Source organism: Anabrus simplex, chromosome 2 (assembly GCF_040414725.1).
Source record: "Anabrus simplex isolate iqAnaSimp1 chromosome 2, ASM4041472v1, whole genome shotgun sequence".
Taxonomy (NCBI): Eukaryota; Metazoa; Arthropoda; class Insecta; order Orthoptera; family Tettigoniidae; genus Anabrus; species Anabrus simplex.
In genome coordinates this window covers 979,250,179-979,266,493 of record NC_090266.1, presented here as the reverse complement: position 1 = coordinate 979,266,493, position 16,315 = coordinate 979,250,179, and the positions used below count along the sequence as shown (strand labels likewise).

The 16,315-nt window shown below is 39.0% G+C and overlaps 1 protein-coding gene across 1 annotated transcript in view; it reads left to right on the top strand.

The window, feature by feature from the left end:
• Positions 1-16,315, top strand: part of RhoGAP1A (Rho GTPase activating protein at 1A) — a 594,034-nt gene that overhangs the window by 315,767 nt on the left and 261,952 nt on the right. Inside the window, exon 9 of the mRNA XM_067141809.2 lies at positions 9,824-10,006. Within this exon, the coding sequence (XP_066997910.2) occupies positions 9,824-10,006 (183 nt within the window). The remainder of the gene's footprint in view (positions 1-9,823; positions 10,007-16,315) is intronic.

Sequence of the window (16,315 nt, the reverse complement as noted above, 5' to 3'; positions counted from 1 at the left end):
CATTTCGTACCATTAGGGGCCAATGACCTAGATGTTAGGCCCCTCTAAACAACAAGCATCATCATCATCAATTTCTAAGTAGAAAAGGGATAGCAGGGAAGAGTGGGAAAGGTACTACAGGAGTACCTGCCTGTTTGCACGTCAGACGCGTTACCAGGCATAGGTTTGTGTTGGTAGTGTGGTGTTAAGGTGTGGAATTAAGGGTCAGGGGAAAACCACATAGGCAGAAGAGAGAAAGAGCGTACATTTAAAACCTGACATATTTTGATAGCACATTCAAGGATGTGGGCTGGAAAAGTCCAGAGGTTATGATAGTTAGGAGTATGTGTCATGCAGTCATAACCATTTTCCTTGTGTTTGTCAGTTATTATGGGAATCAGTCCTTCTTGTCACTGCCGGGTGCGGCTCAGGTCCACTAGTGTTTGGGCATTGGGCCATAGATTGGTCCCTTGGTCCAGCAGCCAGTGGTCCCTGGTGCCAGGTCTCCTTTAAGGAGAAGGGAAATATAACCGAGCCTTTCTTAGTGTAAGGGGCTTCTTCTTTTTCACCTGATGACTTCCCGTTCTTGCAGTGTTGGTGGGACACACTTGTCACTGCAATCTGTAACTATATACATTTATGTACACTTATACACATTTTGATCTCAGTAGAGTGTGGTTTGCTCTTCCGCTCTGATGTCCTGTAAAATAGTGTAAAACAATGTAAACAATAACTGGAAAGTTATACTGAGCCACAATGGAGCTAAAGAAGTAATTGCATAATAAAATGGTTAGTTTCTTCTAGAGGTGGGCTTTATGTCCACTCCCTTGTCACTGGTGGGGGTCGGAGATGGATTGAGTTGTCTCTTGTCATATGGCTGTGTTGCCTTCGTCATTTGAATTTCATCTCACAATCCTTCCTTGCTTGCTTCCCTGTGGTAGTTAGAGCTGTAACATAGTAGACATCATAGGCTTGTACATATATACAAGTGTTTGCAGTGTGGGATGTGTGCGAAATGTTGAGCATATGAGGGGGAGGTGTTTTGGGACCTCCAGCGTCTTAACCCTGTGGCTGAACAGAATGTGTTTCAGAGTGGGGTATTTAGTGTACAGATCGACATCATAACGTCCTATTCCACTGACTAGTGGGTTGATCTTTTTACCCCATGACTTTGTGTACATTCGGAGTGTTTGTTTACGCTATGTGATGGCATATCGAGTTGACTTTCGCAATTTCGCGTAGGTGGCGTATTGTTGTGTCATGTGGGAGTCTAGCCGCTGCTCGAATGCATTTATTTTGTATTAATAATAATATTTTGTATTACTTCCAGCTTATCCAGGTTTGTCATAGCAGTGTGGCCCCATGCGGGCACTGTGTATGTGATTATTGGCTTAATTAAGGCCTTGTACATGTTGGTTGCTACTCTCGTGTTAATACTGGATTTTTTTTATTCAGTATAGGATGGAGCAGTATTAGTCATGTGTGTTTTTCGCTGGATGGCTTTAATGTGATGTAGCATGGTTAACTTCCTATCTAGGATTACTCCTAGGTACTTGGCTTTGTCATGCCATGCTATATCTTGTATAAATAGCTTAAGCGGCTTAATATTGGCTGGCCTGTGTGTGCGTCTGCTCTTTCTAGTGAACACCACAGCTTGGCGTTTGTCAACATTGACCTTGATACGCCATTTAGTTACCCAGAGCTCGAGAGTTGGCAGTGCTATTTTTAGCTTCTTTTGGGTGCACGCTAACTGAAAGTGTTGTACTGTGATGGCAGTGTCGTCAGCGTAGAGGTGCGTGGTAGTGAATTGCGCTGTTGGCATGTCGTTTGTAAATAGGACGAAAGGAGTGGGCCTATTAGTGACCCTTGGGCTACGCCCGTCCTAATCGTTTGTGTGCTTGACAGTGTGTTGTGAACATCTGCTTGGAACTCTCGGCCTTCCAGGTATAATTTAATTAATCTTTTGTACCGTGGGTGGAATTTTCGTGGTCCATTAATTTCACTAGTAGGCCTTCGTGCCACACTTTATCAAATGCCTTCTGGATATCAAGGAATACCTTACCTGTGTTCCTCCGATTGTTTAGTCCGATGGCCGCTTGTTCGATGACCCGGGTAAGCAGTTGCGGGGTGGAGTGGCCATTTCTAAAACTGAATTGTTCGTTTTGAATTTTTTTTTTTTCTTTGATATCTGCTACTAGCCTTTTCAGCAGAATTTTTTCTCAAATACTTCGCTGAGGGCATCCTGGAGGCTGATGGGTCGGTAGTTATATGGGTCAGATTTGTCCTTGCCTGGTTTCCCAAACAAAAGGATTCTCGCCTTTTTCCACTGCTATGGATAATACTGCAATTGGAACATTGCATTATATATCTTGGTGGGTAGTGTGATGGCTCTCTTGAGTTAATTTCTGAGTATTATGTTTTGAATCTCATCTGAGCCAGGTGCTTTCTTTGGTTTAAGGTGATCTATTATCCAGTTAATTTTGTGTATATTAGTCTTCTTAACCTTAGGTGCGTTTGTGAGGAATTCCGCTACCTTAGCATCTGTTCGTCAAATGAAAGCGGGATCGGGCGGTTCCTCATTGGGTGTAAAAGCCGCTTCCAGTGAATCTGCTATAACCTGAGCTTTATCTTGATTCTCATATACGGGTCCATTTGGTCCCTTGATTATTGGGATCACATGTGGTTCTCAAGTGAAATATCTCGCTAAGTTCCAAACCGGTCTGGTGTTTGTGTCAAACGCACTCAGTTTGTTGTTCCAGACCCACATCTATGTTCCAGTAGTTGGGTTTCGATTTCGACTCTAAGGTGGTTTTTAATTTCCCGGTCGTCATCGCGGTGGTATTGAGCCCAGTTGTGCCTGTATTGGTTATGCTTGTGGATTAAGTCTTTAATGTGGGCCGACATCTCGATGTTGGTGTTATGTTTATGCTTGTGTACCAGGATACTCGCTGTTGTGGCTGCCAGGATCGCGTCTACCAGTGTTTTGACTGCTTCGTCCTGCCAAAGTAGGTAGGGTGGCAAGAATAAATAGGCGGAGAGATCATTCTAGAAAATCTGTCGTGACAAACAGCTGAGCTGGTGACGTATGACATCAGCGCAGGAAACAGATGAGGATCAAATATGGCGACCAGGTGAATATTAGTGGGAGGGAGTGGAGGATTAAACGTAAAAACATTTACAGTACAGAGTAGAGATGAAGAGGTAAGTTCATCAAAACTGTACAGTCAGTATATATAACACATGAAGTGGGATGGCACAATATCCCCACACGTGCAAAGAAAGTTCAGAAGAACTTCTTTTTGTAGTAGTAGTGATGATGAGATCAGGGTCTTCAATGTTGCAAGTCCAGCGTAGGTGGATAATGTAGGTAGAATTTTGAAGAGTAGACGAAGAGATGCTCCTATTGCAGTGTGTGGTGCTGGATCAGTGGTGGCGCCAACCAGGAAACAGTAGCACGTGGAAGTCCGTCGAAAGGTAGAAAAGTAAGATACACACACGCTGAATGAAGAAAGTAAATAAAGCAGAAAAGCCGTATTACAGAATCGCAGGTGTGTTCCAGGAGGAATTTGTAAAATAAAAGAAAGGGAGGAGTAGGGATAATGGAGCGCTCCAAAGAAAGGTTGGGGGGGGGGGGGAATAACAAAGAAGGGTACATAGTAAATGTTTACAATATTGTGATATTAATATGATCCCAAGGATATCTTAAATATATATATTTAAAAAAAAAATAGGCATGAGTGAATGAAAGAGTGAGGCAGAATCAAGAAGATAGGGAACAAGAGCGAGCGCAATGAGAAATGAGGCTTGAGATATAGAGACATAAACATGTTAGGATACATATAAATTGAGAGAGGTGAGCTATCTTTACATCAATTGCAAAATGACATTGATGAGAGTTGGGAGAGCGATCACACGGTATGGCCCAGTCCAAGAAAGAGAAAACTTAGCGGAGATATTGTCCGGAGCCGAGCCCTGAGGGTAGGCTTGTAGCAAGACCAAATCACAGACTTTAAATTTAGACTGAACGCGATGACGATTATAATTAGTCTGGTGAATTTTCTGTGCGGTATACAAATTCTGAAGGGCAGTCTCCCATAAGGACTTACAGGAATGGGAAGGTTGATCAGACAGAAGGGAAGAAAGGTTTCAATTCAAAATAATGGAGAATTCAACTCCCGACCTGAAAATAATAGAGCAGGGGAATAACCTGTGGATTCATTAAGGGAAGAATTAAATGCTAGTGTTGAAGATGGTAATAAATAGGGCCCGGATGTTGATGACATGTCATCTTTTCACAGAGCTGTCTAAAACAATGCTGAAGCACATATATACTCCGGCCTGGCTACCCCATCTTCAAATATGTCATTTTTATTTTGCATCTTTTTGCATTTTGTGCTATTTTTCCATTAAAAGAGCATTTTCTTAAAGTGTGGTAGATTTTTGGGGTCACATTTTAGAGAAATTGGCCTTTTAAGGTCATTTTTTCCGATTTAGTCATGTCACAGCTTTATATGAGGGAGTTACATCTCTCAGAGTTAAGAACAAGCTAGTAGCTGATACAAGATAATTTAAAATATTGAAATAAAATATTTCAATATTGCTATTAGTAGTAAAATATATATCTTGGATGCAGAAGGTTATGGGGGTAGGTATACAGATACTCTTGTTTTCGTTGCTCACCACTTATTAGCGGAATGGAATGTTACCTGCTCTGTTGACCAAGGTCAACTGTGGCGGGGTAGAAAGGGGAAGGGGTGGATATTTGTGTCTCAGTTCCGCATAGTTCACGACGAGAGATATTAGTACATTGCCAATTTCAAAATGCCTAAAATAAAACAGTGTGTCAGTGCATTTAAAACAACTAGTATCTAAATTTGGTGACAGTGTGTTTTCTACCGATGGAAGCATGTTGTTTTGCAAACTGTGTGGAACTAAAGTAGCTGCTGAAAGAAGATTTACTGTAACGCAACATATCGGTCGCAATAAACACATTCGTGCTCTTCAGCATGTTTCAAATAAACCTTCAACTCAGGCTTACTGCCTTCAGTTGCTTCGACTTCCGGCAAGTCCTCACAGTTCAGTAAAGAATTGTTTGATGTATTTGTATCTGCAAACATTCCGCTGTATAAACTCAACAACCCGACATTACGTGGATTTTTGGAAAAACATACTAATCAAGAAATACCAGACGAATCAACTTTGCGTAGGAATTATTTGCCGCAGTGTTACGAAGACACATTAAATAAAATAAGATCTGAAACTCGCGAGAAGAAGATATGGGTGTCAATCGACAAAACTTCGGATGCTATGGGGCGTTATATAGCCAACGTTGCGATCGGAAATTTAGAAGTGCCTAACCAGGTGAAATATTTATATTGGCTTCCAAATTGTTAGAAAAGACCAATTATTCGACCATATCAAAACTGTTTGATAGTGCTGTGTTTCTCCTGTGGCCTGAGGGCATCAAAGATGACGATGTACTTTTATTTTTAACTGATGCTGCGCTGTCTATGGTACGAGCAGCTAATTCATTGAAGGCACTGTATTCTAAAATGGTCCATGTTACATTCCTTGCACATGGATTGCACAGGGTTTGTGAAGAAGTAAGGGTATCTTTGCCCCAGTGTAGACAGGCTTATAGCGAACGTTAAGAAATTTTTCTTTAAAGCACCCTTGTGAGTCGCATGTTTCAGAGCTGAAGCTCCACACATTGCATTACCTCCACAACCTATCATAACACGCTGGGGCACGTGGTTAACCGCGTGTATGTATTATTGTGAAAACTTCAAGTTAATGAAGGAAATAGTGCAGAGGTTTGACACTGAAGAGGCTGCAGCAATAAAAATTACGCAGGGCAAACATTGAAGGGAGTTTGGCATTCACAAAATCAAATTTCACCTTATTGACAGCAACAATCACATCGTTGGAGAAATCGGGCAAAGAAATGGTAGATTCCATTTCCTTAATCAACCAGGTGGAAACTAGTCTTAGCAACAATCGTGGCGAATTTGCTGCGGGTATTGCAACAAAACTGAAAAAAGTGCTGGACAAAAATGCCGAATATAAAACATTATGCAAAATCTCAGACATTCTTTCTGGTGAAAACTACTGCATGGATGGGAATGAGGAGGATTTAGCAGCAAACGACCATACGCTTCAATCACATCAGTTGATGTTGAAAACAGCTTTTCGATATATAAAAACTTGTTTGCTGATAACCGCAGATCATTTACATTTGACAACATCAGAATAACAATTGTAGTGCAGTGCAACGCAGACTAAAGTGAACATAAACCTTTTGTTAAGTGCTAGAAGTCTATTTTGATTGACTTTTCAGTTTGAGCTTAAGATGTCATTTTTGAAATATTGGTGATTTTATTATTTTAAGATCATTTTCTCCATTTCATAGTGCATTTCTTGAATTTTTAGATCATGTATTAAAGTAATTTTTGAACATTTTAACCCGATGAGTGCTACGCCCGTCTATAGATGGTGCGCAAGAATTTAAATTTTTTTGAGTTTCCCGGTTCACTTTCGAGTGCGAATTTGACCTCTGGCATTTTCTGCCATCTGTTGGGCACTATGTAGAACTAACTGATCAGAGATTGTAGCTTCAGGAAGTAACTTTCAGAGCTTTTTGTAGACTTCTATGGAGTTCATCTGTGATGTAAACAAACATGGCAGAACAACGATTTAGTTGCTTTCGCAGCGATGTTATTTCGGATCACAGAATCTTTCAGTTATTAACCATAGTGGAAAGTGATGATGGAGATAATCATTTTAAGGAATTGTTAAGCGATTTTGAAAGTGAGAGTGATAGAGAGAGTGCTGAAAATATTGTACGTGAGAGAGAAACAGAGCCTCCTTCTAAACGAAAGAAGAAAAACACGGTGAGTATAAAAGCTATTTTATCGCTAATTTCATGGCAGATGGATTACTTTTCTTCACCAAAGTTTCAGGTAACTGTGATAGGCTCTCAGGGACAAAGTAGTGTTTGATGACAACCCGAAAATCATTGATTTTTTAGAAACCTTTTTGCCAGTGTAGATGGTGCAGATAGTCGAACAAATTGGTATCGCAAACAACCAGTAGAAAACATTTAACTATCACCACATTCCAGGTTTGGAAAGTATATTAAAATACCAACGTATATATTTCAAAGAAGTTACATGTATTAGTTGCCTACAGATTTTCGGAAATACGTATAATAGTATGTTGGGCTCTTTATTTTGTATAAAGATAATGCACGCATGGGCATGTGAGTGTAATTTTGTTTTCTTTCAAAATTATATTGAACATAAGTGTAGGATTTTCCATTTGCATTTATATTTATAAACAAACAACATTTATAAACATTTTAAGCTAATCACCCCACTGATAAGTTAAAAATTGAGGCTTCTACAAATTTTTTACAAACGAATGAAACAACTCAGCACAGCGGTACCAAACAGTCATCTGGTAACTCAGCACTTTAAAGGTTAAGGGCATTCTAAAAACTTTTTTATGGCATCAACATCCGGGCCCTGTTAATAAAGTATCCCATTGTTTATGATTATCATGATGAAAGATGGAAAGGCTATCTTTAGTTACGGTGATAACGTTCCACCATATTTGCTTGAGGATGGTAGGATGTGGTAGTTACTTTTTTAATGCCTAAAGAGAAACAGGCATCATAAAATAGTTTAGATGTGAAAATACTGGCATTATCGGAGACCAAGTTCTTTGGAATTCCAACAAGAGGAAACACCTGTGTGGTGATGACATTAACCAAAATTCTTGTGGAAATATTACGTAGGGAGCGAAGCATGAAAAATTTAGAGAAACTATCCAAAATGGTGAGGATGTATGAATTACCGTGAGATGATTTGGTGATCGGACCGACAATATCAATATAAAAGGTCTCAGCAGGGTAAGAAGGTGGAGAGGCAGCATGTGTCCCTGATGGTAAAGAATTGTGGGGCTTAGCTGCTTGGCACAGGTGACACCGACGAACGAATTCATAGATGGTTTTCCACATTCGAGGCCAGAAAAATAAAGATGATACCTCTGAATAGGTTTTTGCCATGCCAAAATGTCCACCTACTGAGGAAGAATGGTAATAATTTAAGATCATGGCATGTAGGGATTTGGGTAAAACCACTTTGGGAATAGATCTAGGATTTGGTTTAAAGACAATTAAACCTTTAAGGATGCGAAAAGGACCTTTGTATTTAGGGTCAGAAATAGAGTTACTTAATTGTTGACAGTAAGGATCAGTATCTTGATAAGAAAGACAAGATTCAAGTGAAGTAGGGAATTGAGTCAAAGATGATATGGTATTAACACAAAATGTAGAAATATTGCAATCAGAAACAAGAAGATCAGTATGAAGATCATGAGGGTGTGAATCTGTGGGCGAGTCAAAAAGGCGAGAAAGAGCATCAGCAACGAGATTATCATTACCAGCAACAAACTGTAATGAAAATTTAAATCTGGAAAGGCGCAATAGCCAGGGACTGGTACATCCAATTTTGGGGGCATGATTATCGGTCTTGACTACGAACTCTTTATGCTCTAAAAAATGAGAGAGAGAAAAATGTTCTAAAGTCAAAATTAAAGCTAGGTCTTCACGCTCATAGGTGGAATATTGTTGCTCAGTAGGAGAGAGAAGATGACTGAAAAAGGCTATAGGTAAAATATTACCATTCTTAACTTGATGGAGAGCACCTCCGATGGCGATGTTTGAAGCATCAGTGTGAACTTCAAAGGGTAGTGTAAAATCTAGAAATTGTAAAATAGGAGCTTGTACAAGGAGTGATTTTAAGTGATCAAAAGCAGGTTGCGGTGGATCTGACCAGCGAAATTTTGTCCCTTTACGTTTTAAATAATTGAGCGGTTCAGTGATTTGAGAATAGGAGGGGATAAACTTATTATAAAATGCAGTCATGCCAAGAAAGGCACAAAGCTTTCCCATACTTCCATTGCCGAAAACCTTCTATGTGTTAATGGTACGTTAAACAAGTAGGAAAAAACGAGTAAAATATGGACAATAAGTAGCTCAGAAGGAAAGAAAATAGAAGCTTTTGAAATGTGGTATTTTGGGAGAATGCTGGAAGGTGAGATTGTTAAATGAGTCACGAATGAAGATAAACCGACTTAATTGGTGAAAGGAGAACGATTTGTTGAAATTTAACTAGAAGAAGGGATAGAATGATAGTACATCATAGACACCCAGGACTTGTTCAGTTACCTTTAAGGGAAGTGTAGGAGGTAAGAATGGTATGGGGAGACCTGGGCATGAATATGACAAATAGATTAGAATAGATGTAGGACGTAATATTTACATAGAAATGAAAAAGACAGCACTGGATACGGTGGCATGGAGAGCTGCATCAAACCATTCTGTGGACTGATGACCCAAACATCATTATCCATTTTAACTGGTATTTTGACTCTTAAGATTTCACAAGGCATGATATTTAACCATTACCCATGATTCACAAGCTTGGAAGATGGCTACAAGAACTTGCATCCTGAGCAACATATTTTTTTCCAAACTGATTTCTCTGTTGTGGCATAATGTAGTTTTTTGTAAGTAGGGAGTTCTTGGAGTACTGTTTAATTTGCCAGAGTATTTCTTTGTTCATTGAACAAACAACAAACAAGCAAACAAACAAAATATTTGTTTTTGGTAACTTTCAATGTAACACTTCAGCTCAGATTTGTAGTACCTGCAGGAGACCAGTTTTTGTATCTCAAATTGGAGCATTTAGATTGCTGTTTTTTGTTTTTTGTTCTGTGAATGCAAGGGGTATATCATATTTCTGCATAATGCTTATTTTTTGTGTGTGTGTCTGAATTTCAGGCATCTGGTCGTGACAAATTTACCTTTGAACTCAAGTGGTACATTCCATTGGGAGATATTGTCATTTTTGAGGAACCTGCTATTGAACCGAGGGAAAGTTCTCCTGCAAATATTGTTGCCTTGAAATCACAAGCTTGTACAGTTAGAGATCAAATTTTATGGGACGAGAGGAATGATGATAAGGTATGTTTTAATGATAATTGTATTAAATATACAAAAGTGATCTATTTTTATATATATATATATATATATATATATATATATATACTGTTTTCTGCATATAACATGTATTGCTGAGTTTGTGACAACAAAATTTAGAAATTTTTTTTTACTGTGAAATGATGGGGGCGGGGGGGGGGGGAGGGGGTGGCTGATAAGCTCAGTGGCTTTGCTGCTATTTTCCCACCCGGAAGACTGAGTTTTGAATCCCAGGTGATCTTGGGTTGATGTTTTCATCTGAAGGAAAAAACTCCTGGCTGAAACCAAAATGAGTGTGGATGGCTCCAGTGATCCCAAAAGTAACTAGTATAAACTGAAGAATTTTGTTTCCAATACAAAAATTTTAGATGATGCAGTAAGTAAATGGTGATTTTTCGTCCGGCTTCTTAGCTGAGTGGTCATTGTACTGGCCTTCGCTTCAGAGGGTGCCGGGTTTGATTCCCAGCTAGCTCAGTAATTTTAACTGCAGATGGTTAATCCCTCTAGCTTGGGGGTGGGTGTCTGTGATGATGGTCTGTAAACACATATTCATATACACACAATATATCACACTACAAACAACCAGTAAGACATGCAGTAGTGAATGCATCCCCCTTGTAGGGTTGGGGTCAGGAAGGGCAGCATACCCAGCTGTAAAACTGGGCTTAATCTGCATTATTGCCAAACATAGATAATTGGGTAAATGCCAGAAAAGAAATGATATGACATTTTCATTCATTCAGGGCATATTACTATTGTCATGAATTATTATTCTTCATTAAGCAAGTAAGTTTGTCATTTTACATGACTGTTGGTATCATAATCATAGCCACAGGACCTCCAGTTTTATGTGGAATCATTACAACATGGATGTAACATTTTATTTTAAAAATTCCACATGCATTGACCAGCATTCAAAACACAGTCACCTTAGTAAGATTCCAGTGCTCAGTTACCTTGGAAGGATATGGATTTGATTCCTCAACAGGAAGTTGAAAAGTGTATTTTAAAAAATAAAAAGTTTTCTGTTCTATAGGCCCACATTGTTCACTCTGCTTACATAAGACGTTAATACCAGGTTAGTACTTGCTGGCAAGGATGGCTGGATATAGAACTAACCATTATATTTCAAATGGTGAAAACCTTCACCTTTCACTCTGTAATCTTTTGACGCAGAATTCCACACGTAATATAGATCTCTTTTTCTTCACATGCTGCCAACCTCCATATGTGATATAGACCCCTGTAGGCCTAATTTCATTTTGTTCAAATTTGTAAAGTTTTACTGTTGTCGAGATGGAAATGGTATATCTTTGTAGGTGATGATGTCTGCCTTCCATGTATGTATGAATTGACCCAAATCAGTGTTTCTTTCTTCCTTCTAAAGAGTTTTAATAAGTTTAACCTCTTTCTGCTTGAGAGCATATAGACTCAAATTTCTGCCGCATTCTAGCGGATGTATGTATCCTTATACAGCATTTCCTTATGTAGATTGATGGCATAAATCACCATCTTTTCACTGATATGCTTGTTGACATCATCTTGTGAGGATTCCTAAAAATGTTTCAAAGCCTTGGAACCTCTTAACACCTCATAATTACTTATTTGCTGTCACTTTGAAATACGATATTGCATGATGCAGAAGCACGGCATGGCAGTTTGAATGAAAGAGAAGTAATTAAGTTTTAATAAATCAGACGGTAACTGCACCACACCAGAACTAAGCAAAGTGATAGTGGACGCATAACATACGGAATGGAAAAGCATAGTGCGCGCGACCAAGTAACGGATGACAAAAACATGCCAAAGGACATGCCCTCTTTCTCATGAAGTAATTGTCCCAATAACCTGGGAGTTGTGCAAAACGGATCTTTGAACTGTTGTTCCCAGTTCTTCTACTCAAAGTTTCCGAGGCAACAATTACCCTTGTTTTCATTGCATTGTGAAACAACCCATGCAAATACAAGAACACCACTTTCATTCTGTATAAACTATGGAAGGTCTCTTCCCCATTAGTAAATTATAAGGTAAATATAAAGTCAGTGAATGTAAACTACATTCTTTTGAGTCTCTACTTTTAACATTTGAAAATAATCTGACCTAAACTGTTGTAACAATGAATTTTTAAATAGATCCCTGCATTTTCTCAGTGCTTACACCTGAATCGCCTCCATCTGCTGGCTATAAAGTGGCACACAAATATTCCCCGTTACTGAGGGGTTCATGTCACTTTCTTTTTTCATCCGGAAGGCAGCTCAGTTCTATAGATTATGATGAGTTTCATAAAACTGTTAAATAGTGCATGAGAGCATGGAGGTGAAACTTGGTTGGTTGCAGTGTTCTTTGACTTCTGAATGTGTATGAGCACAAGTTCGAGTTGTTGTTTTGAGCATATCGTGAAATATAATGTCTACAGGATGAACTGGGGGTCGTTTATGTAGACATTATCTTTGAAAGTTGTGATACTTTCTGGAGGTATTAATTGGAGTTCATTTGAATTTTTTGTTTTAACTGCCAGGCTGAGTAGCTCAGACAGTAGAGCACTGGCCTTCTGATCCCTACTTGGCATGTTCTATCCTGGCTCAGTCCAGTGGTATTTGAAGGAGCTCAGATATGTCAGCCTCATGTTGGTAGATTTATTTTATTAGCATGTAAATGATCTCCAGCGGGACAAAATTCTGGCACCTCAGCATCTCCGAAACCCTTAAAAATTTAGTTAGTGGGGCTTAAAACAAATAACATTATTATTGAAATTAAAAATTGTATTTACACAACTATCCAAGATATAACTCTGTGCAACAGTTTGAACATGTTAAAGGATTTGGTTATAGTTAAAGGGTGGTGAATTTTAGCATTTTGAAATTAGAAATTTAGCATTTGGTAACTTTTATACTTTTGCAGTATTGACAGTAGAATGAGTTCTTGGTTCAAGGTACTTGCAGGGGTTAGACAAGGCTGTAATCTTTCACCTTTATTGTTCATATAGTTTACATGGATCATCTGCTGAAAGGTATTAAGTGTCAGGGAGGGATTCAGTTAGGTGAAAATGTAGTAATCAGTCTGGCCTATGCTGACAATGTGGTCTTAATGGCAGATTGTGCCAAAAGCCTGCAGTGTAATATCTGGGAACTTGACAAGTGGTGCAATGAGTATAGTAGAAAATTAGCCTTTCTAAGACTAAATTGATGTCAGTAGGTAAGAAATCCAAGAGAATTGAATGTTAGATTGGTGATACAAAGTTGGAACACATAGAAGTTCAAGTATTTAGGATGTGTTTTCTCCCAGGATGGTAGTATAGTAAGTGACATTCATTCAAGGTGCAGTAAAGCTAATGCAGTGAGCTGGAAGTCGAGAACAGTGGTATTCTGTAAGAAGGAAGTCAGCTCCCGGACCAAACTCTCTTTACATCGGTCTGTTTTCAGATCAACTTTGCTTTACGGGAGGAGTGGAAGCTGGATGGAGTAATGGTATCTTATTAATTAGCTAGAAGTAACAGGCAGGTGGGAACAATGGCAGGAGTGTACTCAGAATGAGGAAATAAAGGCTAAGTTAGGAATGAACTTGATGGGTGAAGCTGTAAGCATATACCGGCTTCTTTGGTGGGGTTGTGTGAAGCGAAGGGAGGAGGATAGGTTACTTAGGAAAATAATGGACTCTGTTATGGAGGGTAAGAGGGAGACCAAGACAACGATGGTTAGACTCAGTTTCCAACGATTTAAAGATAAGAGGTATAGAACTAAACGAGGCCACAGAACTAGTTACAAATAGAGGATTTTGGCAGCGATTAGTAAATTCACAGAGGCTTGCAGACGGTACGCTGAAAGGCATAACAGTCTATAATGAAGATGTATTGGGACCTTTCCCATCATCCCCCATAGCTCATGGGACCATGTGAACGACAAAAATGTAACCCTGTCGGGTCATGAACACATGGGACCATGCTCCATAGAACGCCCTAGCACCTCCTGACTGATACCCATGAATATGATTACCTGAAGGGTATCGATATTTGTATTCCTCAGATTCGGGAAAATCATCTTGTTGTTTCCCGGATTCACTTGAATCCTTCATTAATTTCTGGGTACATCAATTACTTTGAATGACCATCATGGCTATTGCCAGAGTAATAATAATAACCATGACATACTATCATCTTTGCCGTAAACCTTAAAAATCAAAATTTACTATTCAATTTGTCATTCATTTTCACCTATTGGTCCAATTATGTGCATCCAGTAATGTGAACTAAATCAGTTCCTTATCATAATTGGCCATTCCTATAAATTTTAACTCTGGCATTACCATGCCATGCGCCAATTTTCGCAAAATTAAAATCCCGAAAATTCCTACCGAAAATGCCGAAAATTACCTACTGGAAATGCCGAAAATGCCAAAAATGTTGGGCGCCATGTGGGACCTTTCCCATCATCCCCCATAGCTCATGGGACCATGTGAACGATAAAAATGTAACCCTGTTGGGTCATGAACGCATGGGACCATGCTCCATAGAAGGCGACAGTCAAGGGACCTTTTCAGCGTAGTGACAATGTCACCTCACCGGGATTTCAAATAATTAATCCACTCACGTGAGACGACAAATGCCCTTACGGCACAGCGAGGTCACCGCTACTCTCCCGTTCCTAAGATCTGAACCCAGGCCTCTCGAGGGCGCAGAGCGTTCGCGGCAGTAAAAATAAAAGCCTTATAACTAACATAAAGGCATACAATGAAAGGAAGAGGTTATGGATGCTAATTTTCGACTAAAATAGGCACAGATAACTTTCTATAGCAATTTACTTGGTGCTCGTTGAAACATATACAATATTTCTACAACCTTGTTAGATTAAAATTAAACAAATACCAAACACTCGTTAAGCAACGGAAAGTCCGTGCTGCCATTCAAATCAGCGTCCTGATCCACATTCCAAAAAAAAGTCTCTATGTGGATTACAAATGTTCGCTGTTGAAATTTGATTATACAAGAAGTCATACCTTTATAAATCAACAACTTGAGTGTTATATCCTGTTCGTTTGAATACATCAAAAAGGTTGAATTTTCTTACAAACAATAAAATCTTACTACATTGGGTTTTTCGATCTATCATCCCGCGAAATTTAACTGTTGAGTACCACAAAAAACAAAAATTAATAACCCTCATACATTTACAGTTATAGGCTATAACTTTCCAGATGCATAGTATTCCACAGGATTAAGTCCCAAATTACACATTTAAAATATAATTAACACTGAAAAATTTCGTCCTAGAGTGGCCGCCTAACTTAAATTTACCACTACAGAATATATATAAAAATAAATCAAATGGGAAAATAATGACCAAATGCTCCGGTAATTCAATACAATCCCACAAATATTACACACGAATCCGATTACGGTGGTTATGAATCTCTCATTTATTGCACTAAACTATAGACATAATCATGATCGAAACTCGTCTTTTACAACAACTATCAATGGACTTTCATGAAAATCTAGCTTCAAATAGAACACTAATTAACTAAACACATGTTTGCACCCTGAAAAAGAAACACATATTATACACATATACAAGAACACAATGGCTGTATTTTGGTTCAAAAAATCCGCTGCTTGTGTGACTTGCCGTTCTCATGATCTCCCGAGGTTCAAACCAGAGACGTGTGGCCGTCTCCAGCAGTGACGCTAAAATCAAGCCCTAGCTATCCTATCAATTGATGTAGCAGTCAAATGTTTGTACATTGCTTTGGTCCCGGCTTGTGGCAAGTGTGGTAATTACGTAAAATATTCTGTCTTTATTTTCACAGAAGAACGCAACGTTTTAAAGAACCCAATTCCTTGGCCGGGCGGCTCCCTCAGCTCGCTTTTCTCACAAGGACTCTCCCCACGCTGGGGTTGTAAATCTCGGCCCGTGACCGCTCCCTTCCACACTGGGGCAGTAGCCCATTCGACACACTCATTAGGAGGTCAATGGGTCAATAAATTCATACAGTTGTACTGATGCATCATATTCATGCTCAAATCAGCTCGTATTTTCTTTATGTCCAAAGATTATCTCTCAAATTAATCTGCTATATCATGACTCATCCCCTCAACTTTCCAGGGGTCTGGAGTTCAGCAAACGTTCTCATCACCGTAAAATTCACCACACCTCTACCAGCACACAACCAAAGAACAACGTTCTCTAATTCTCTGACCAATGAGGCGAGAGTGTGTACCTGACATCAATTAACATTATGCTCAAATATATCGGCATATAATATCCGATCAAATTAATAAAAATAATAATAATTATATAA